This window comes from Dendrobates tinctorius, unplaced genomic scaffold, assembly GCF_039654945.1.
Source record: "Dendrobates tinctorius isolate UK_male_01 unplaced genomic scaffold, ASM3965494v1 ptg000367l, whole genome shotgun sequence".
In the NCBI taxonomy this organism is placed as follows: Eukaryota; Metazoa; Chordata; class Amphibia; order Anura; family Dendrobatidae; genus Dendrobates; species Dendrobates tinctorius.
In genome coordinates this window covers 4,352,250-4,377,682 of record NW_027362033.1, presented here as the reverse complement: position 1 = coordinate 4,377,682, position 25,433 = coordinate 4,352,250, and the positions used below count along the sequence as shown (strand labels likewise).

The window sequence follows — 25,433 nt, the reverse complement described above, 5'->3', positions numbered from 1 at the left end:
GGTCATATATTTTTGGTGGTGGCCATCTCACTGCCATGGATGCCTACAGCTCCTTTTCTTGATAGCAATACTACTATAGTACCTTATAATCTAGTCGTTTAGGAATGCACATGCGTTATATATCCCTCATACTTCATACTGATACACTTTGTTATGATTTTCTTGATATCTGATTATTAGGTATACCATTTTCTGTGTATCTGTATATGTTTAGCACATTTGTACCAGTGATATCCATCGATATATCCATCTCATTTTATGTCTATCTTTGTTGTACGTATTTCAATAAAGTAATTTACATTTTATGGCATTATGCTTCCTTGATCTTTTTGGTATATACAGTAGTTGGGAAGTGCCATGTGTTCTCAGGCCCGAGTTGTGGATAGAAGTTGAAACATATGTTGACTAAGATGAGGGCCTAAAACTTACTCCAAGAAGGCAAAAATTCAAACTTTGCCCAACACATCATGAACATAGAGAATGTGGCTGTGTAGTACATACCGTATTGTGAGTAGAAGTCGCTCCTCTGCAGATATGGCTTTGCGCATCCTTGTGTCCTGGTAGGTGATCCCAGGGCGCACTGTCTCCAAGAGTTGATCAAATGTGGAAATGCTCATGCGACAGTACTGGTAGAATTTGACAGGATGCTCCCGCAGAGAAGAATAGAGGCGGTGAAAATTAACTCTTGTGAGTCGTTGCCTCAGAAGTGGATGGACCCACATGCGTCTCCTCCTCCGCGGATCCACTATCACTGGGTATGGTTGGCCAAAGCGGCGTGACAAAAGCCAGTTGAAGAGAACCTGCTCAGTTATGTTGAATCTCAGACCCTCTGCCATGTTGCACATACAACAGCAACACACCTAGTGAAGGCAAGGTGACAAATGGACAGAATGGAGGCAGCCACCTGTTCCTGAGCCAAGAAATAGGGTTCAGGCTAATGATTTAAATAGTTAGCAGGCCTCAAAACCGTTAAATGTCCATTTTGCAAGGCTGCGAGAAAATCTCGCCATACTGATTGCATACGGATGCTGACATGTGCAAAATACGCAACACCTTGCTTACGGATGACCTACGGAGCACTATTTAGGGGTCATTCATTCGTATTACGCCTGTAAACTACGGACCGTATTTTGCGCCGTTAGTGTGACCCCGGCCTAAGGTGTTCTATGCGTTTCAAGTGAGCATGATGGATTGCCACATCTGGTGTAGGGATTTCAGATCCGTTGTGTGGGATATGGTTACACTTGATGATTGTAGGTAGTGGTAGGCAGAATTGTCCGTCTAAGGACTCAATTTGGTAGTCAGTGGCTTTCCTGCCTGCTGTTGTCACAGTACCTGCACATGTCTTTAATGAGTAGGGGGTGCTTGGTCCTTTGATGTTGAATAGGTCAAAGAATGTTGATCTAGCCAGGGATCGATTACTTTGATCATCCAAGATAGCATACAGTCTTACAGCTTTGTCTCTTTGACCATTTGGGTAGACTCTGACGAGGAATATTTTAGAACAGGAACTACTGTCTATTGTCCCTTTACAGACTTCAGTACATTGTGAAGTGGTCTCTGGCGTAGCTGCATGAGTGCTTCTTTCCTCCCTGCCATGCACACTGTCAGCTGGTGTGTTCTGTGCACTCCATGGAGCTGGGTCAGGGTGTAGGGCAGAGTTATGATCTGTGGTGCCACATTCTGTGCATTTTACACTGACCTTACAATCCTTGGCGAGATGAGTGGTAGATGAGCAGCACTTGTAGCAGATACCGTTCTCTTTCAGGAACCTTCTGCAATCTGGCATAGATTTTCCTTTGAAGGCTCTGCATTTCAGGATAGGATGAGGCTTCTGATGGAGCGGGCTTTGCTTGTCAGGTTCTTGTACCTTTGTCTCTGATTGAGAGCGGCCAGCAGACCTGTAATTGGAACTTGGAGAAGAAACATTAGTCTTGTGCACTGCCACAGATGTTCTGCGTGGGTTTGCAGCTGGTGGTGGTGCGGCATATGACATTGCAAAGTCACAGCAGGGATCATTTCTGATTGTCGCTTGTTTGTGTATAAAGTCTACAAAAACAGAGAAGGGAGGGAATGAAACACTGTGTTTGTATTTGCACGTGGAACCATGTGTGAGACACCTCTCCTGTAGATTGTAGGGCAACTTTTGGACTATAGGGTTAACACCTTTGGCTGTGTCAAGGTATGCAAGTCCTGGTAGGTCACCTTCACATTTGGCAACTAGGACCTCTTGTAGCAGGTCACCTAGCTCTCTATGTTTTGGGAGACCTTTGTTACATATTTTAGGAAAGTCAGCGATGCTTTTGAACAAGGCTCTCTCTATTACCTCTGCAGAGCCGTAACACTCATCCAGCCTCTTCCAGATCTCTTTAAGGCCAATTTGAGGGTGGTTTATATTAATATCTCTGATTCTTACTGCGTGTTTGACTGACTCTTCTCCTAGGTATTTGACTAAGAGGTCTATCTCTTCCCTGTGTTGTAGCCCCAAGTCTCTAGTGACAATTTGGAAGGAAGCTTTCCAAGCTCTGTAACCTTCAACGTGGTCAATGAATTTCATGAGTCCCTTGGCAACCAGATCACGTCGTGAGATGAGCTTAGCAAATTCTGATGTGAATCGGTTGTCAGCAGAGTATACTGGTGATGGGTCACCCTGATAGTGGTGTGAGGTGCGTTCAGACCTGTTAGTATCCTCAGGGTGGCGCCAGCCGGTGTCATATTGCTTCGGTCTGATGTGCGGTGTGTCAGCAAGGTGATTCACGTTGGTTACCTGGCAAGGGGCAAGGTAGACAGCAGAGTTGTTTTGCTCCACGTTTTCCTGGAGCTGAGCCTCATGATGACTCTCGCTTGCTTCACTAGATATGTCGTGATCTTGGTTATAGTTTAGATCAGGAAGTTCATTAACATACTGAGATGTGCGTTGTGGTGAATCTTGCAGTGGTAACTTCAGACTTGAAGTACTGCTTCAGCTATGCAGCTCAGGGTTGTGCGCGGCTTCTAGTGATTCTGCCTCGGCTAGTGCTGCAGCAGCCTCTCTTTTTACTGCTAGGCTCTCTAAGACGGCATCCACACGTGCCTTCTCTAACTGCATCTTTCTCTCTTGCTCATCTCTTTCTAAGCGTGACTTCTCTCTTTCTATGCGTGACTTTCTCTCTTGATCTTCTGGGCGCGCTTTCTCTAATTTAAGTTGCATCTCTTCTTCAGCATAGCTTGCTCGCATTTTGGCGGCTTCAGCATTTGCGCGGGCAATGGCGACCGCGCTGATGATAGATACAGTCTTTGAGGAGACGGATGTAGCAGATTTTGTCCTGTGTGATTTGTGGGACATGGTGTCTTGGAGGGATGCTTGGCTGTGCAGAGATTGCTGCAGCTGTATTAGTCTCTGTGTAGCCGGTGACTTGAATCTCACTAGATGGAGTTCTGCAGCATCACTAGTTCCTGCAGGATGGATGAAGGCTGTCCTTTCCCTGAATTGCACTAGCTGGATGGCGCTGTGTAACTGGCCTCTGCAGGAAGGAAGAATCTTCCATCTCTGAGTTCCACTAGCTGGAGAGCCGCTGTTTCACTGTCGTGTCCTCACTAAATGAACGGGATTCATGTAGCTTAACAAGCAGCTAAACTGCTATACCGGGGTCCAATAAGGGAGACTGGAGTTGAATCTGTGGTTTATTGAACATAGGGTATATTGATGCGGTGAAACTACAAACAGAAACATATTGGAACAAAATAAAGAAAAATACCCTCAAAGTACATATTTATTCATGCTGTGGAAGTGCACAAAAGTACCCCAGATAAAGACGCAGAGGCGACTCACAAAAACTGAGAAAAAAGAGGAACGGAGTCCAAAGCTACATTCACATAACAGCTTTTATTGCAAAAGACAATAAGGGAGCAAGACAAATGGAGGCAAAATTACATCAAATGGAGAAACACTGTCTTTGTCACCGGATACAAGACGCACCCTGAGCGGTGAGGCTAGTGGCAAATGGGGGTGAATAAGATTAATTCCCTCATAGTCGGCAAGTGAAGTTTATACAGAAAGACAATAGTGAACCTTCCAAACCCCCTTTTTTCCCCCATAACCATCGCCTGGGAATATAATCCTCATAAGTGATGGGACGGGGTGGAGGGAAATAAGTTGTGTATTGCACTTAGCCCAGTCAAGTAATTATAAGGTTAAAACATACCCATCATTGCAACCCGCTGACCAGGAGAGCCCCGACGCACGTTTCGCGGTATAACCGCTTCCTCGGGGGGCGTGACTAAACTAGTGACAATTGCCCAGTTAAATACCTAATACAAACAGTCACATGTGATCAAGAGTCCAATCCTGGGAGACATAGGTAACTGGATAGAAGTCAAAATCTCCACCCCCATTGTCTCAACAGGAAGTGACGCCCGAGAGAACAGCGGGGAAGAGGAGAGAGGACTCCGCCCACACGCGCCTCCCAGTCACATGTGGCCAGCTGTCCCGGCCGTTGCCTAGCAACGGAACACGCCCAGGATAGCAGCGGAGAGAGAGGGAGGAAAACTCGCCCGCAAGCGCCTCCCAGTCACATGCGACTGGTTGTCCAATCATGATAGAACAAAATAACATATACGTGGTGGGGAAAAGAATATCAAATCCTCCGTCAAAGTTCTGCTTAAGGGAAAATGCACAGTGAGAGAGGCGGCTTGTACAAAGCCGCTACCCAATGACTGCGCATGCCCGAGACACAGCAAATTTAATTAATTAGCCCACCACAGTAAGAGCCATTAATACCCATCTTATCATTAGAATATCACAATATTGCTCATAGAACCAACATTTGGACGACCTGAATGAAGGAGTGCAAACAGTAGAGCAATCACAATATAAAGCTTATAAAGCCAACACTTAGATGACATGAAAAATGCAAACAATCCTTTATCAAATACATATAAGCATGACCCCAGATAAACCCACACTGAGGTATGATAATGAGGAGGACAATTTGGTGCATTTATATTCATAAGACACCGAAACATCAATATATCCAAGACCAAGGATTCACCAAAGATAGAAAATATAAGTCAATGAGCCTTGAGAACAGTGCGCTCGCGTCTTCTCCAATGTGCCGTCTCATGATATCTTCACTGTAAGGAGATAAAAGGCCGGCCTCTTATTGGGGTTTTGGGAAAGGGAGATCTTTGGGGAGGAGAGGGTGCGGGCCGTGGGCCATGTGCAGTGCTGGCTACGATATATCGATGATGTTTTCATCATCTGGCAGGGGTCGCAACATCAACTTCAACTTTTCATGGAAGAGCTTAACTCCAATAGATTTAACATTAAATTAACTTATAGTCACAGCCAGACGGAGGTGGATTTCTTGGACATCAAAATTTTGGTTGACCAACAGTTACATCTGCAAACAGATGTCTATAGAAATCCCACCTCCGTGAATTCTCTTCTCCATGCCGACTCCTGCCATCCCTATGCAACAATACGGGCCGTCCCAGTTGGGCAATTTCTGCGCATGCGCCGAATATGTTCCTCTGATCAGAGATTCCAACAACAGGCAGATGACCTAAGGGAGCGATTCCTTGTGAGGGGTTACAGCCACCGCAGCATTATAAGGGGTTATAATCCTGCCAAGAAATCTAAGCGTTCGGCCCTTCTGCATCCTCCACCAAAGAGGAAGGACTCACGAGATATGGTGAGATTTATCTCTACCTTTAATGGGGAGTGGGATACAATGAGGCAATGCCTTAATAGGCATTGGGATATTTTACGAACTGAACCATGTCTAGATAATGTCCAGTCAGGACGCCCTCTTATGACTTACCGTAGGAGTCCCAATTTGGGAGACCTACTGGTGCATTCCCACTATATCCCCCATCAAAAAAAGTCTTTGATTCCCGTGGTCCTCCTCAGAGGTGTTTCCCTGTGGCCATTCTGTGGCCTGCAAAAATATTTTGCGGACGTCTACTTTCCAATCAGCTGACGGTACACGTACCTTTTCCATCCGCCAATATATTACTTGTAGCACCACTCAGGTGGTTTATTATGCCTCCTGCGGGTGGCCTAGAATATATATTGGCCTAACGTCCCGCCAGCTGAAGGGGCGTACTAGAGAGCACGTCCGGGATATCGTGGTAGCGGTAGATGACTCCGACATCTCCCAATTGAAAACTATACCTCGGCATTACAAGATCCATCATGGTTGTGACCCTAAATCATTCCTGGTAAGAGGTATACAACACCTGAAGACTGGTATCAGGGGTGGTGATATTAAACGCCTGCTGGCACAGGCCGAGAGCAGGTGGATCACCATGCTTGGCACCATGACTCCCCACGGACTCAAGGAGTCCCTGGCTTTTGCGTCATTTCTATGAGGTTATTACCTTTGGACATTTTTTCCTGCCGCTCTGCCTTTTTGACCCTACCTTATGTATATTTTGTACAGTATTTGTTTTTAAATTGTTTAATTTTTCTTATTTTCTTTGCCCATAGTTTTCTTCCTGGTTCCTTTATGCCCTATATACAGCATTAAATTATCCATTTATCTATGGATGATTTTTGGACCTTCTCATATTCTGGAGTATCCGGTGCTCTCTGTGGCCTTTTATCTCCTTACAGTGAAGATATCATGAGACGGTACATTGGAGAAGACGAGAGCGCACTGTTCTCAAGGCTCATCGACTTATATTTTCTATCTTTGGTGATTCCTTGGTCTTTGATATATTGATGTTTCGGTGTCTTATGACTATAAATGCACCAAATTGTCCTCCTCATTATCATACCTCAGTGTGGGTTTATCTGGGGTCATGCTTATATGTATTTGATAAAGGATTGTTTGCATTTTTCATGTCATCTAAGTGTTGGCTTTATAAGCTTTATTTTGTAAATGCTCTACTGTTTGCACTCCTTCATTCAGGTCGTCCAAATGTTGGTTCTATGAGCAATATTGTGATATTTTAATGATAAGATGGGTATTAATGGCTCTTACTGTGGTCGGCTAATTAATTAAATTTGCTGTGTCTCTGGCGTGCGCAGCCATTGGGTAGCGGCTTTGTACAAGCCGCCTCTCTCACTGTGCATTTTCCCTTAAGCAGATATGTATGTATGTATGTATATGTTACTTTGTTCTTTCATGATTGGACAACCAGTCGCATGTGACTGGGAGGCGCTTGCGGGTTAATTTTCCTCCCTCTCTCTCTGCGGCTATCCTGGGCGTGTTCCGTTGTTGGGCAACGGCCGGGACAGTTGGCCACATGTGACTGGGAGGCGTGTGTGGGCGGGGTCCTCTCTCCTCTTCCCCGCTGTTCTCTCGGGCGTGCTCCGTCGCTGGGTAACGGCTAGGCGCCAGCCAACCCTCCGTCGGGGTCACTTCCTGTTGAGACAATGGGGGTGGAGATTTTGACTTCTACCCGGTTACCTATGTCTCCCAGGATTGGACTCTTGATCACATGTGACTGTTTGTATTAGGTATTTAACTGGGCAATTGTCACTACTTTAGCCACGCCCCCGAGGAAGCGGTTATACCGCGAAACGTGCGTCGGGGCTCTCCTGGTCAGCGGGTTGCCGGTGGTTGCAATGATGGGTATGTTTTAACCTTATAATTACTTGACTGGGCTAAGTGCAATAGACAACTTATTTTCCTCCACCCCATCCCATCACTTATGAGGATTATATTCCCAGGCTATGGTTATGGGAAAAAAAGGGGGTTTGGAAGGTTCACTATTGTCTTTTTGTATAAACTTCACTCGCCCACTATGAGGGAATTCATCTTATTCACCCCCATTTGCCACTAGCCTCACCGCTCAGGGTGCGTCTTGTATCCGGTGACAAAGACAGTGTTTCTCCATTTGATGTAATTTTGCCTCCATTTGTCTTGCTCCCTTATTGTCTTTTGCAATAAAAGCTGTTATGTGAATGTAGCGTTGGTCTCAGTTCCTCTTTTTTCTCAAACAGAACCATATGAATACAATCAGTACTGGGTTCATAGGAATACATATATACATAACATACATATCTGTACTACTAGCTGACCAAGAGAGCTAAGATGGCAAATATGAGATAGGGATTATATACAGGGAGCATGTTACATACCAGCGATGCTGACGCAAGGGGAGTAGAGAAATGAGATGTTCACAAAATGCAGGCTTGAGAGGAAATGGAAGAACTGGAGGGAAAAATGGGGGCCGGACTTAACCATGATGCTTTGCAACTTACCCGGGTGCTTTTCAAACCTTCCCAAAATGCATTGTGAAGAGATGGAAAAGAATTCAGGAAGAACAATGCATAAAAACATGCAGTTACGACTTTGGTCAGTAGTTGGAGCCAAAAACAATGAAAACATTAAATCTATGGTTGAACTGAATACTATGGATATTCACAGCAAATCATTGTATATATTATCAAAATAGACAGTTAAAGGTTGTGAATTATGTCAGAGACAGAACAGTCATTGCTCTTGGCTGGGCCTTCCTTTTGTGTCCTTTTGTAATGTTGTATCTGTGTTTTCCAGTGGGAGATGTTGAGATTGAGAAGCTCAAGATCCATCGAGCCACCGGCTCTTCTGTCCTCCTTCCAGGACTGAAGAGTGAAGTCGAATTCAAAGGAAATATGATCTACGAGCTAAGAAAATTAGGTGGCAGTCCCAGCTGGTTGATGATGGACCATGGAGATCCCCAAGTACATAAGGTTTATGAAAACCGAGGGCAAGTCTTCCCAGAAAACAAGTCCTTCCTGCTCACAAACCTGACTGAGAGAGACAACGGTATCTACGAGCAAAAGCTGAATCACGTAACACTGCTCCGCGTGATCCTGACTGTGATTGGTGAGTGGTCCCAGTGAGGTGGGAACTGGTGAGGAGGTCAGTCCTGCGGGATTATTACAAGATTGTGGGGCCTGAGACAAGAACGTCAGATGAGCTCCACTCAGAAATGTGGAGATCTCCAGAAGCCGTGCCCAGCCCTTCAAGGTTTACTATCATCTGGCGTCATCAGGGAAGTCCCCAGGTCTCCATCATGTGGCTTCTCATGATATGAACCATTCAGCCCATTGTTACTGGTGGGATCTATCGTGATGATGATGGTGATGCCAGGATCTGCATGTGTGCGGGGCGCTGGACAAAGACTGTTTCACAGACACCCAGATACAAAGAACAAACATGGCGTGATTTACTCCAAGACAAACAGCTGCTGGCATTACACAGTACCCATCCCATAACAAAATACCCATCACACAGCACCCACCCAAAAGCACTGTAACCATCCCATAACACATCACCCATCCCATAACAAAATACCCATCACACAGCACCCACCCAATAGCACTGTAACCATCCCATAACACATCACCCATCCCATAACACATCACCCATCCCATAACACATCACAGAGTACCCACCCAATAGCACTGTATCCATCCCGTAACACATCACCCATCCCATAACACATCACCCATCCCATAACACATCACCCATCACACAGCACCCACCCAATAGCACTGTATCCATCCCGTAACACATCACCCATCCCATAACACATCACCCATCCCATAACACATCACCCATCACACAGCACCCACCCAATAGCACTGTAACCATCCCATAACACATCACCCATCCCATAACACATCACCCATCCCATAACACATCACCCATCCCATAACACATCACAGAGTACCCACCCAATAGCACTGTATCCATCCCGTAACACATCACCCATCCCATAACACATCACCCATCCCATAACACATCACCCATTACACAGCACCCACCCAATAGCACTGTAACCATCCCATAACACATCACCCATCACACAGCACCCACCCAATAGCACTGTAACCATCCCATAACACATCACCCATCCCATAACACATCACCCATCCCATAACACATCACCCATCCCATAACACATCACAGAGTACCCACCCAATAGCACTGTATCCATCCCGTAACACATCACCCATCCCATAACACATCACCCATCCCATAACACATCACCCATCACACAGCACCCACCCAATAGCACTGTAACCATCCCATAACACAGTACCCATCCCATAACACATCACCCATCCCATAACACATCACACAGCACCCACTCAAAAGCACTGTATCCATTCCATAACACATCACCCATCCCATAACACATCACCCATCCCATAACACATCACCCATCCCATAACAAAATACCCATCACACAGTACCCACCCAATAGCACTGTATCCATACCATAACACATCACCCATCCCATAACACATCACCCATCACACAGCACCCACTCAATAGCACTGTAACCATCCCATAACACATCACTCATCCCATAACACATCACACAGTACCCACTCAATAGCACTGTATCCATCCCATAACACATCACCCATCACACAGTACCCACTCAATAGCACTGTATCCATCCCATAACACATCACCCATCCCATAACACATCACCCATCACACAGCACCCACCCAATAGCACTGTATCCATCCCATAACACATCACCCATCACACAGTACCCACTCAATAGCACTGTATCCATCCCATAACACATCACCCATCCCATAACACATCACCCATCACACAGCACCCACCCAATAGCACTGTAACCATCCCATAACACATCACTCATCCCATAACACATCACACAGTACCCACTCAATAGCACTGTATCTATCCCATAACACATCACTCATCCCATAACACATCACCCATCACACAGTACCCACCCAATAGCACTGTATTCATCCCATAACACATCACCCATCCCATAACACATCACCCATCACACAGTACCCACTCAATAGCACTGTATCCATCCCATAACACATCACTCATCCCATAACACATCACCCATCACACAGTACCCACTCAATAGCACTGTAACCATCCCATAACACATCACCCATCCCATAACACATCACCCATCACACAGTACCCACTCAATAGCACTGTAACCATCCCATAACACATCACCCATCCCATAACACATCACCCATCACACAGTACCCACTCAATAGCACTGTAACCATCCCATAACACATCACCCATCCCATAACACATCACCCATCACACAGCACCCACCCAATAGCACTGTAACCATCCCATAACACATCACCCATCCCATAACACATCACCCATCACACAGTACCCACTCAATAGCACTGTAACCATCCCATAACACATCACCCATCCCATAACACATCACCCATCACACAGTACCCACTCAATAGCACTGTAACCATCCCATAACACATCACCCATCCCATAACACATCACCCATCACACAGTACCCACTCAATAGCACTGTAACCATCCCATAACACATCACCCATCCCATAACACATCACCCATCACACAGCACCCACCCAATAGCACTGTAACCATCCCATAACACATCACCCATCCCATAACACATCACCCATCACACAGTACCCACCCAATAGCACTGTAACCATCCCATAACACATCACTCATCCCATAACACATCACCCATCACACAGTACCCACTCAATAGCACTGTAACCATCCCATAACACATCACCCATCCCATAACACATCACACAGCACCCACCCAAAAGCACTGTAACCATCCCATAACACATCACCCATCACACAGTACCCACTCAATAGCACTGTAACCATCCCATAACACATCACCCATCCCATAACACATCACCCATCACACAGCACCCACCCAAAAGCACTGTAACCATCCCATAACACATCACCCATCCCATAACACATCACCCATCCCATAACACATCACCCATCACACAGCACCCACCCAAAAGCACTGTAACCATCCCATAACACATCACCCATCCCATAACACATCACCCATCACACAGTACCCACCCAAAAGCACTGTAACCATCCCATAACACATCACCCATCCCATAACACATCACCCATCCCATAACACATCACCCATCACACAGCACCCACCCAAAAGCACTGTATCCATCCCATAACATATCACCCATCCCATAACAAAATACCCATCACACAGCACCCACCCAATAGCACTGTAACCATCCCATAACACATCACCCATCCCATAACACATCACCCATCCCATAACACATCACAGAGTACCCACCCAATAGCACTGTAACCATCCCATAACACATCACCCATCCCATAACACATCACCCATCACACAGCACCCACCCAATAGCACTGTAACCATCCCATAACACATCACCCATCACACAGCACCCACCCAATAGCACTGTATCCATCCCATAACACATCACCCATCCCATAACAAAATACCCATCACACAGTACCCACTCAATAGCACTGTAACCATCCCATAACACATCACCCATCCCATAACACATCACCCATCACACAGTACCCACTCAATAGCACTGTAACCATCCCATAACACATCACCCATCCCATAACAAAATACCCATCACACAGCACCCACCCAATAGCACTGTAACCATCCCATAACACATCACTCATCCCATAACACATCACCCATCACACAGTACCCACTCAATAGCACTGTAACCATCCCATAACACATCACCCATCCCATAACACATCACCCATCACACAGCACCCACCCAATAGCACTGTAACCATCCCATAACACATCACCCATCCCATAACACATCACCCATCACACAGCACCCACCCAATAGCACTGTAACCATCCCATAACACATCACCCATCCCATAACACATCACCCATCCCATAACACATCACACAGCACCCACCCAATAGCACTGTAACCATCCCATAACACATCACCCATCCCACAACACATCACCCATCACACAGTACCCACCCAAAAGCACTGTATCCATCCCATAACACATCACCCATCCCATAACACATCACCCATCACACAGCACCCACCCAATAGCACTGTAACCATCCCATAACACATCACCCATCCCATAACACATCACCCATCACACAGTACCCACTCAATAGCACTGTATCCATCCCATAACACATCACCCATCCCATAACACATCACCCATCACACAGTACCCACTCAATAGCACTGTAACCATCCCATAACACATCACCCATCCCATAACACATCACCCATCACACAGTACCCACCCAATAGCACTGTAACCATCCCATAACACATCACCCATCCCATAACACATCACCCACTCAATAGCACTGTAACCATCCCATAACACATCACCCATCCCATAACACATCACCCATCACACAGTACCCACTCAATAGCACTGTAACCATCCCATAACACATCACCCATCCCATAACACATCACCCATCACACAGTACCCACTCAATAGCACTGTAACCATCCCATAACACATCACCCATCCCATAACACATCACCCATCACACAGTACCCACTCAATAGCACTGTAACCATCCCATAACACATCACCCATCCCATAACACATCACCCATCACACAGTACCCACTCAATAGCACTGTAACCATCCCATAACACATCACCCATCCCATAACACATCACCCATCACACAGTACCCACTCAATAGCACTGTAACCATCCCATAACACATCACCCATCCCATAACACATCACCCATCACACAGCACCCACTCAATAGCACTGTAACCATCCCATAACACATCACCCATCCCATAACACATCACCCATCACACAGTACCCACTCAATAGCACTGTAACCATCCCATAACACATCACCCATCCCATAACACATCACCCATCACACAGTACCCACTCAATAGCACTGTAACCATCCCATAACACATCACCCATCCCATAACACATCACCCATCACACAGTACCCACCCAATAGCACTGTAACCATCCCATAACACATCACCCATCCCATAACACATCACCCATCACACAGCACCCACTCAATAGCACTGTATCCATCCCATAACACATCACCCATCCCATAACACATCACCCATCACACAGTACCCACTCAATAGCACTGTAACCATCCCATAACACATCACCCATCCCATAACACATCACCCATCACACAGTACCCACCCAATAGCACTGTAACCATCCCATAACACATCACCCATCCCATAACACATCACCCATCACACAGCACCCACTCAATAGCACTGTATCCATCCCATAACACATCACCCATCCCATAACACATCACCCATCACACAGTACCCACCCAATAGCACTGTAACCATCCCATAACACATCACCCATCCCATAACACATCACCCATCACACAGTACCCACTCAATAGCACTGTAACCATCCCATAACACATCACCCATCCCATAACACATCACCCATCACACAGTACCCACCCAATAGCACTGTAACCATCCCATAACACATCACCCATCCCATAACACATCACCCATCACACAGCACCCACTCAATAGCACTGTATCCATCCCATAACACATCACCCATCCCATAACACATCACCCATCACACAGCACCCACCCAATAGCACTGTATCCATCCCATAACACATCACCCATCCCATAACACATCACCCATCACACAGTACCCACTCAATAGCACTGTAACCATCCCATAACACATCACCCATCCCATAACACATCACCCATCACACAGCACCCACTCAATAGCACTGTAACCATCCCATAACACATCACCCATCCCATAACACATCACCCATCACACAGTACCCACCCAATAGCACTGTAACCATCCCATAACACATCACCCATCCCATAACACATCACCCATCACACAGTACCCACCCAATAGCACTGTAACCATCCCATAACACATCACCCATCCCATAACACATCACCCATCACACAGCACCCACTCAATAGCACTGTAACCATCCCATAACACATCACCCATCCCATAACACATCACCCATCACACAGTACCCACCCAATAGCACTGTAACCATCCCATAACACATCACCCATCCCATAACACATCACCCATCACACAGTACCCACCCAATAGCACTGTAACCATCCCATAACACATCACCCATCCCATAACACATCACCCATCACACAGCACCCACCCAATAGCACTGTAACCATCCCATAACACATCACCCATCACACAGTACCCACTCAATAGCACTGTATCCATCCCATAACACATCACCCATCACACAGTACCCACTCAATAGCACTGTATCCATCCCATAACACATCACCCATCCCATAACACATCACCCATCACACAGTACCCACCCAATAGCACTGTAACCATCCCATAACACATCACCCATCCCATAACACATCACCCATCACACAGTACCCACCCAATAGCACTGTAACCATCCCATAACACATCACCCATCCCATAACACATCACCCATCACACAGCACCCAACCAATAGCACTGTATCCATCCCATAACACATCACCCATCCCATAACACATCACCCATCACACAGTACCCACCCAATAGCACTGTAACCATCCCATAACACATCACCCATCACACAGTACCCACTCAATAGCACTGTATCCATCCCATAACACATCACCCATCCCATAACACATCACCCATCACACAGCACCCAACCAATAGCAGTGTAACCATCCCATAACACATCACCCATCCCATAACACATCACCCATCACACAGCACCCACTCAATAGCACTGTAACCATCCCATAACACATCACCCATCCCATAACACATCACCCATCACACAGTACCCACTCAGTAGCACTGTAACCATCCCATAACACATCACCCATCCCATAACACATCACCCATCACACAGTACCCACCCAATAGCACTGTAACCATCCCATAATACATCACCCATCCCATAACACATCACCCATCACACAGTACCCACTCAATAGCACTGTATCCATCCCATAACACATCACCCATCCCATAACACATCACCCATCACACAGCACCCAACCAATAGCAGTGTAACCATCCCATAACACATCACCCATCCCATAACACATCACCCATCACACAGCACCCACTCAATAGCACTGTAACCATCCCATAACACATCACCCATCCCATAACACATCACTCATCACACAGTACCCACTCAGTAGCACTGTAACCATCCCATAACACATCACCCATCCCATAACACATCACCCATCACACAGCACCCACTCAATAGCACTGTAACCATCCCATAACACATCACCCATCACACAGTACCCACCCAATAGCACTGTAACCATCCCATAACACATCACCCATCCCATAACACATCACCCATCACACAGCACCCACTCAATAGCACTGTAACCATCCCATAACACAGTAACCATCCCATAACACATCACCCATCCCATAACACATCACTCATCACACAGTACCCACTCAATAGCACTGTAACCATCCCATAACACATCACCCATCCCATAACACATCACCCATCACACAGCACCCACTCAATAGCACTGTAACCATCCCATAACACATCACCCATCACACAGTACCCACCCAATAGCACTGTAACCATCCCATAACACATCACCCATCCCATAACACATCACCCATCACACAGCACCCACTCAATAGCACTGTAACCATCCCATAACACAGTAACCATCCCATAACACATCACCCATCACACAGTACCCACCCAATAGCACTGTAACCATCCCATAACACATCACCCATCCCATAACACATCACCCATCACACAGTACCCACCCAATAGCACTGTAACCATCCCATAACACATCACACAGCACCCACCCAATAGCACTGTAACCATCCCATAACACATCACCCATCCCATAACAAAATACCCATCACACAGTACCCACCCAATAGCACTGTAACCATCCCATAACACATCACCCATCCCATAACACATCACCCATCACACAGCACCCACCCAATAGCACTGTAACCATCCCATAACACATCACCCATCCCATAACACATCACCCATCACACAGCACCTACCCAATAGCCCTGTAACCATCCCATAACACATCACCCATCCCATAACACATCACCCATCACACAGCACCCACCCAATAGCACTGTAACCATCCCATAACACATCACCCATCACACAGTACCCACTCAATAGCACTGTATCCATCCCATAACACATCACCCATCCCATAACACATCACCCATCACACAGTACCCACCCAAAAGCACTGTATCCATCCCATAACACATCACCCATCCCATAACACATCACCCATCACACAGTACCCACCCAAAAGCACTGTATCCATCCCATAACACATCACCCATCCCATAACAAAATACCCATCACACAGTACCCACCCAATAGCACTGTATCCATCCCATAACACATCACCCATCCCATAACAAAATACCCATCACACAGTACCCACCCAATAGCACTGTATCCATCCCATAACACATCACCCATCCCATAACAAAATACCCATCACACAGTACCCACCCAATAGCACTGTATCCATCCCATAACACATCACCCATCCCATAACAAAATACCCATCACACAGTACCCACCCAATAGCACTGTATCCATCCCATAACACATCTCTCATCCCATAACACATCACCCATCACACAGTACCCACCCAATAGCACTGTATCCATCCCATAACACATCACCCATCCCATAACAAAATACCCATCACACAGTACCCACCCAATAGCACTGTAACCATCCCATAACACATCACCCATCACACAGTACCCACTCAATAGCACTGTATCCATCCCATAACACATCACCCATCCCATAACACATCACCCATCACACAGTACCCACCCAAAAGCACTGTATCCATCCCATAACACATCACCCATCCCATAACACATCACCCATCACACAGTACCCACCCAAAAGCACTGTATCCATCCCATAACACATCACCCATCCCATAACACATCACCCATCACACAGCACCCACCCAATAGCACTGTATCCATCCCATAACACATCACCCATCCCATAACAAAATACCCATCACACAGTACCCACCCAATAGCACTGTAACCATCCCATAACACATCACTCATCCCATAACACATCACCCATCACACAGTACCCACCCAAAAGCACTGTATCCATCCCATAACACATCACCCATCCCATAACACATCACCCATCACACAGCACCCACCCAATAGCACTGTATCCATCCCATAACACATCACTCATCACACAGCACCCACCCAATAGCACTGTAACCATCCCATAACACATCACCCATCCCATAACAAAATACCCATCACACAGTACCCACCCAATAGCACTGTAACCATCCCATAACACATCACTCATCCCATAACACATCACCCATCACACAGTACCCACTCAATAGCACTGAATCCATCCCATAACACATCACTCATCCCATAACACATCACCCATCACACAGCACCCACCCAATAGCACTGTAACCATCCCATAACACATCACCCATCCCATAACACATCACCCATCACACAGTACCCACTCAATAGCACTGTATCCATCCCATAACACATCACCCATCCCATAACACATCACCCATCACACAGTACCCACTCAATAGCACTGTATCCATCCCATAACACATCACTCATCCCATAACACATCACCCATCACACAGTACCCACCCAATAGCACTGTAACCATCCCATAACACATCACCCATCCCATAACACATCACCCATCACACAGCACCCACTCAATAGCACTGTATCCATCCCATAACACATCACCCATCCCATAACAAAATACCCATCACACAGTACCCACCCAATAGCACTGTATCCATCCCATAACACATCACTCATCCCATAACACATCACCCATCACACAGTACCCACCCAATAGCACTGTAACCATCCCATAACACATCACCCATTCCATAACACATCACCCATCACACAGCACCCACTCAATAGCACTGTATCCATCCCATAACACATCACTCATCCCATAACACATCACCCATCACACAGTACCCACCCAATAGCACTGTATCCATCCCATAACACATCACCCATCCCATAACACATCACCCATCACACAGCACCCACCCAATAGCACTGTATCCATCCCATAACACATCACCCATCCCATAACACATCACCCATCACACAGCACCCACCCAATAGCACTGTAACCATCCCATAACACATCACCCATCCCATAACACATCACCCATCACACAGCACCCACCCAATAGCACTGTATCCATCCCATAACACATCACCCATCCCATAACACATCACCCATCACACAGCACCCACCCAATAGCACTGTATCCATCCCATAACACATCACCCATCCCATAACACATCACCCATCACACAGCACCCACCCAATAGCACTGTATCCATCCCATAACACATCACCCATCCCATAACACATCACCCATCACACAGCACCCACCCAATAGCACTGTATCCATCCCATAACACATCACCCATCCCATAACACATCACCCATCACACAGCACCCACTCAATAGCACTGTAACCATCCCATAACACATCACCCATCCCATAACACATCACACAGCACCCACTCAATAGCACTGTATCCATCCCATAACACATCACTCATCCCATAACACATCACCCATCACACAGTACCCACCCAATAGCACTGTATCCATCCCATAACACATCACCCATCCCATAACACATCACCCATCACACAGCACCCACCCAATAGCACTGTATCCATCCCATAACACATCACCCATCCCATAACACATCACCCATCACACAGTACCCACTCAATAGCACTGTAACCATCCCATAACACATCACCCATCCCATAACACATCACCCATCACACAGTACCCACTCAATAGCACTGTAACCATCCCATAACACATCACCCATCCCATAACACATCACCCATCACACAGTACCCACTCAATAGCACTGTAACCATCCCATAACACATCACTCATCCCATAACACATCACCCATCACACAGCACCCACCCAATAGCACTGTAACCATCCCATAACACATCACCCATCTCATAACACATCACCCATCACAAAGTACCCACTCAATAGCACTGTAACCATCCCATAACACATCACCCATCCCATAACACATCACCCATCACACAGTACCCACTCAATAGCACTTTATCCATCCCATAACACATCACCCATCCCATAACACATCACCCATCACACAGTACCCACTCAATAGCACTGTATCCATCCCATAACACATCACCCATCCCATAACACATCACCCATCACACAGTACCCACCCAATAGCACTGTAACCATCCCATAACACATCACCCATCCCATAACACATCACCCATCACACAGTACCCACTCAATAGCACTGTATCCATCCCATAACACATCACTCATCCCATAACACATCACCCATCACACAGCACCCACTCAATAGCACTGTATCCATCCCATAACACATCACCCATCCCATAACACATCACCCATCACACAGTACCCACTCAATAGCACTGTATCCATCCCATAACACATCACCCATCCCATAACACATCACCCATCACACAGTACCCACTCAATAGCACTGTATCCATCCCATAACACATCACTCATCCCATAACACATCACCCATCACACAGCACCCACTCAATAGCACTGTATCCATCCCATAACACATCACTCATCCCATAACACATCACCCATCACACAGTACCCACTCAATAGCACTGTATCCATCCCATAACACATCACTCATCCCATAACACATCACCCATCACACAGTACCCACTCAATAGCACTGTATCCATCCCATAACACATCACCCATCCCATAACACATCACCCATCACACAGCACCCACTCAATAGCACTGTATCCATCCCATAACACATCACCCATCCCATAACACATCACCCATCACACAGCACCCACCCAATAGCACTGTATCCATCCCATAACACATCACTCATCCCATAACACATCACCCATCACACAGTACCCACTCAATAGCACTGTATCCATCCCATAACACATCACTCATCCCATAACACATCACCCATCACACAGTACCCACTCAATAGCACTGTATCCATCCCATAACACATCACCCATCCCATAACACATCACCCATCACACAGCACCCACTCAATAGCACTGTATCCATCCCATAACACATCACCCATCCCATAACACATCACCCATCACACAGTACCCACTCAATAGCACTGTATCCATCCCATAACACATCACTCATCCCATAACACATCACCCATCACACAGTACCCACTCAATAGCACTGTATCCATCCCATAACACATCACCCATCCCATAACACATCACCCATCACACAGTACCCACTCAATAGCACTGTATCCATCCCATAACACATCACCCATCCCATAACACATCACCCATCACACAGTACCCACTCAATAGCACTGTAACCATCCCATAACACATCACCCATCCCATAACACATCACCCATCACACAGTACCCACTCAATAGCACTGTATCCATCCCATAACACATCACTCATCCCATAACACATCACCCATCACACAGCACCCACTCAATAGCACTGTATCCATCCCATAACACATCACCCATCCCATAACACATCACCCATCACACAGCACCCACTCAATAGCACTGTATCCATCCCATAACACATCACCCATCCCATAACACATCACCCATCACACAGCACCCACCCAATAGCACTGTAACCATCCCATAACACATCACCCATCCCATAACACATCACCCATCACACAGTACCCACTCAATAGCACTGTATCCATCCCATAACACATCACTCATCCCATAACACATCACCCATCACACAGCACCCACTCAATAGCACTGTATCCATCCCATAACACATCACCCATCCCATAACACATCACCCATCACACAGTACCCACTCAATAGCACTGTAACCATCCCATAACACATCACCCATCCCATAACACATCACCCATCACACAGTACCCACTCAATAGCACTGTATCCATCCCATAACACATCACTCATCCCATAACACATCACCCATCACACAGCACCCACTCAATAGCACTGTAACCATCCCATAACACATCACCCATCCCATAACACATCACCCATCCCATAACACAACACACAGTACCCACCCAAAAGCACTGTATCCATCCCATAACACATCACCCATCCCATAACACATCACCCATCACACAGCACCCACTCAATAGCACTGTAACCATCCCATAACACATCACTCATCCCATAACACATCACCCATCACACAGTGCCCACTCAATAGCACTGTATCCATCCCATAACACATCACCCATCCCATAACACATCACCCATCACACAGCACCCACTCAATAGCACTGTAACCATCCCATAACACATCACTCATCCCATAACACATCACCCATCACACAGTGCCCACTCAATAGCACTGTAACCATCCCATAACACATCACCCATCCCATAACACATCACCCATCACACAGTACCCACTCAATAGCACTGTAACCATCCCATAACACATCACCCATCCCATAACACATCACCCATCACACAGCACCCACTCAATAGCACTGTAACCATCCCATAACACATCACCCATCCCATAACACATCACCCATCACACAGTACCCACTCAATAGCACTGTAACCATCCCATAACACATCACCCATCCCATAACACATCACCCATCACACAGTACCCACTCAATAGCACTGTAACCATCCCATAACACATCACCCATCCCATAACACATCACCCATCACACAGCACCCACTCAATAGCACTGTAACCATCCCATAACACATCACCCATCCCATAACACATCACCCATCACACAGCACCCACTCAATAGCACTGTAACCATCCCATAACACATCACTCATCCCATAACACATCACCCATCACACAGTGCCCACTCAATAGCACTGTATCCATCCCATAACACATCACCCATCCCATAACACATCACCCATCACACAGTACCCACTCAATAGCACTGTAACCATCCCATAACACATCACCCATCCCATAACACATCACCCATCACACAGCACCCACTCAATAGCACTGTAACCATCCCATAACACATCACCCATCCCATAACACATCACCCATCACACAGCACCCACTCAATAGCACTGTAACCATCCCATAACACATCACTCATCCCATAACACATCACCCATCACACAGTGCCCACTCAATAGCACTGTATCCATCCCATAACACATCACCCATCCCAGAACACATCACCCATCCCATAACACAACACACAGTACCCACCCAAAAGCACTGTAACCATCCCATAACACATCACCCATCCCATAACACATCACCCATCACACAGTACCCACTCAATAGCACTGTATCCATCCCATAACACATCACCCATCCCATAACACATCACCCATCACACAGTACCCACTCAATAGCACTGTATCCATCCCATAACACATCACCCATCCCATAACACATCACCCATCCCATAACACAACACACAGTACCCACCCAAAAGCACTGTAACCATCCAATAACACATCACCCATCCCATAACACATCACCCATCACACAGTACCCACTCAATAGCACTGTAACCATCCCATAACACATCACCCATCCCATAACACATCACCCATCACACAGCACCCACTCAATAGCACTGTATCCATCCCATAACACATCACCCATCCCATAACACATCAGCCATCACACAGCACCCACCCAATAGCACTGTAACCATCCCATAACACATCACCCATCCCATAACACATCACCCATCCCATAACACAACACACAGTACCCACCCAAAAGCACTGTATCCATCCCATAACACATCACCCATCCCATAACACATCACCCATCACACAGCACCCACTCAATAGCACTGTAACCATCCCATAACACATCACTCATCCCATAACACATCACCCATCACACAGTGCCCACTCAATAGCACTGTATCCATCCCATAACACATCACCCATCACACAGTGCCCACTCAATAGCACTGTAACCATCCCATAACACATCACCCATCCCATAACACATCACCCATCACACAGTACCCACTCAATAGCACTGTAACCATCCCATAACACATCACCCATCCCATAACACATCACCCATCACACAGCACCCACTCAATAGCACTGTAACCATCCCATAACACATCACCCATCCCATAACACATCACCCATCACACAGCACCCACTCAATAGCACTGTAACCATCCCATAACACATCACTCATCCCATAACACATCACCCATCACACAGTGCCCACTCAATAGCACTGTATCCATCCCATAACACATCACTCATCCCATAACACATCACCCATCACACAGTGCCCACTCAATAGCACTGTAACCATCCCATAACACATCACTCATCCCATAACACATCACCCATCACACAGTACCCACTCAATAGCACTGTAACCATCCCATAACACATCACCCATCCCATAACACATCACCCATCACACAGCACCCACTCAATAGCACTGTAACCATCCCATAACACATCACCCATCCCATAACACATCACCCATCACACAGCACCCACTCAATAGCACTGTAACCATCCCATAACACATCACCCATCCCATAACACATCACCCATCACACAGTACCCACCCAAAAGCACTGTATCCATCCCATAACACATCACCCATCCCATAACAAAATACCCATCACACAGTACCCACCCAATAGCACTGTATCCATCCCATAACACATCACCCATCCCATAACACATAACCCATCACACAGCACCCACCCAATAGCACTGTAACCATCCCATAACACATCACTCATCCCATAACACATCACCCATCACACAGTACCCACTCAATAGCACTGTAACCATCCCATAACACATCACCCATCCCATAACACATCACCCATCACACAGCACCCACTCAATAGCACTGTAACCATCCCATAACACATCACCCATCCCATAACACATAACCCATCACACAGTACCCACTCAATAGCACTGTAACCATCCCATAACACATCACCCATCCCATAACACATCACCCATCACACAGTACCCACCCAAAAGCACTGTATCCATCCCATAACACATCACCCATCCCATAACAAAATACCCATCACACAGTACCCACCCAATAGCACTGTATCCATCCCATAACACATCACCCATCCCATAACACATCACCCATCACACAGCACCCACCCAATATCACTGTATCCATCCCATAACACATCACCCATCCCATAACACATCACCCATCACACAGTACCAACCCAAAAGCACTGTATCCATCCCATAACACATCACCCATCCCATAACACATCACCCATCACACAGCACCCACCCAATAGCACTGTATCCATCCCATAACACATCACCCATCCCATAACACATCACCCATCACACAGTACCCACTCAATAGCACTGTAACCATCCCATAACACATCACCCATCCCATAACACATCACCCATCACACAGCACCCACCCAATAGCACTGTATCCATCCCATAACACATCACCCATCCCATAACACATCACCCATCACACAGCACCCACCCAATAGCACTGTATCCATCCCATAACACATCAC

General features: G+C 46.5%; 1 protein-coding gene across 2 annotated transcripts in view; it reads left to right on the top strand.

Annotated features, from left to right (window-relative positions):
* Positions 1–25,433, top strand: part of LOC141075709 (uncharacterized) — a 129,931-nt gene that overhangs the window by 32,905 nt on the left and 71,593 nt on the right. For both annotated transcript variants that reach the window (XM_073562849.1, XM_073562848.1), the window contains exon 2: positions 8,487–8,798. In XM_073562849.1, the coding sequence (XP_073418950.1) occupies positions 8,487–8,798 (312 nt within the window). The remainder of the gene's footprint in view (positions 1–8,486; positions 8,799–25,433) is intronic.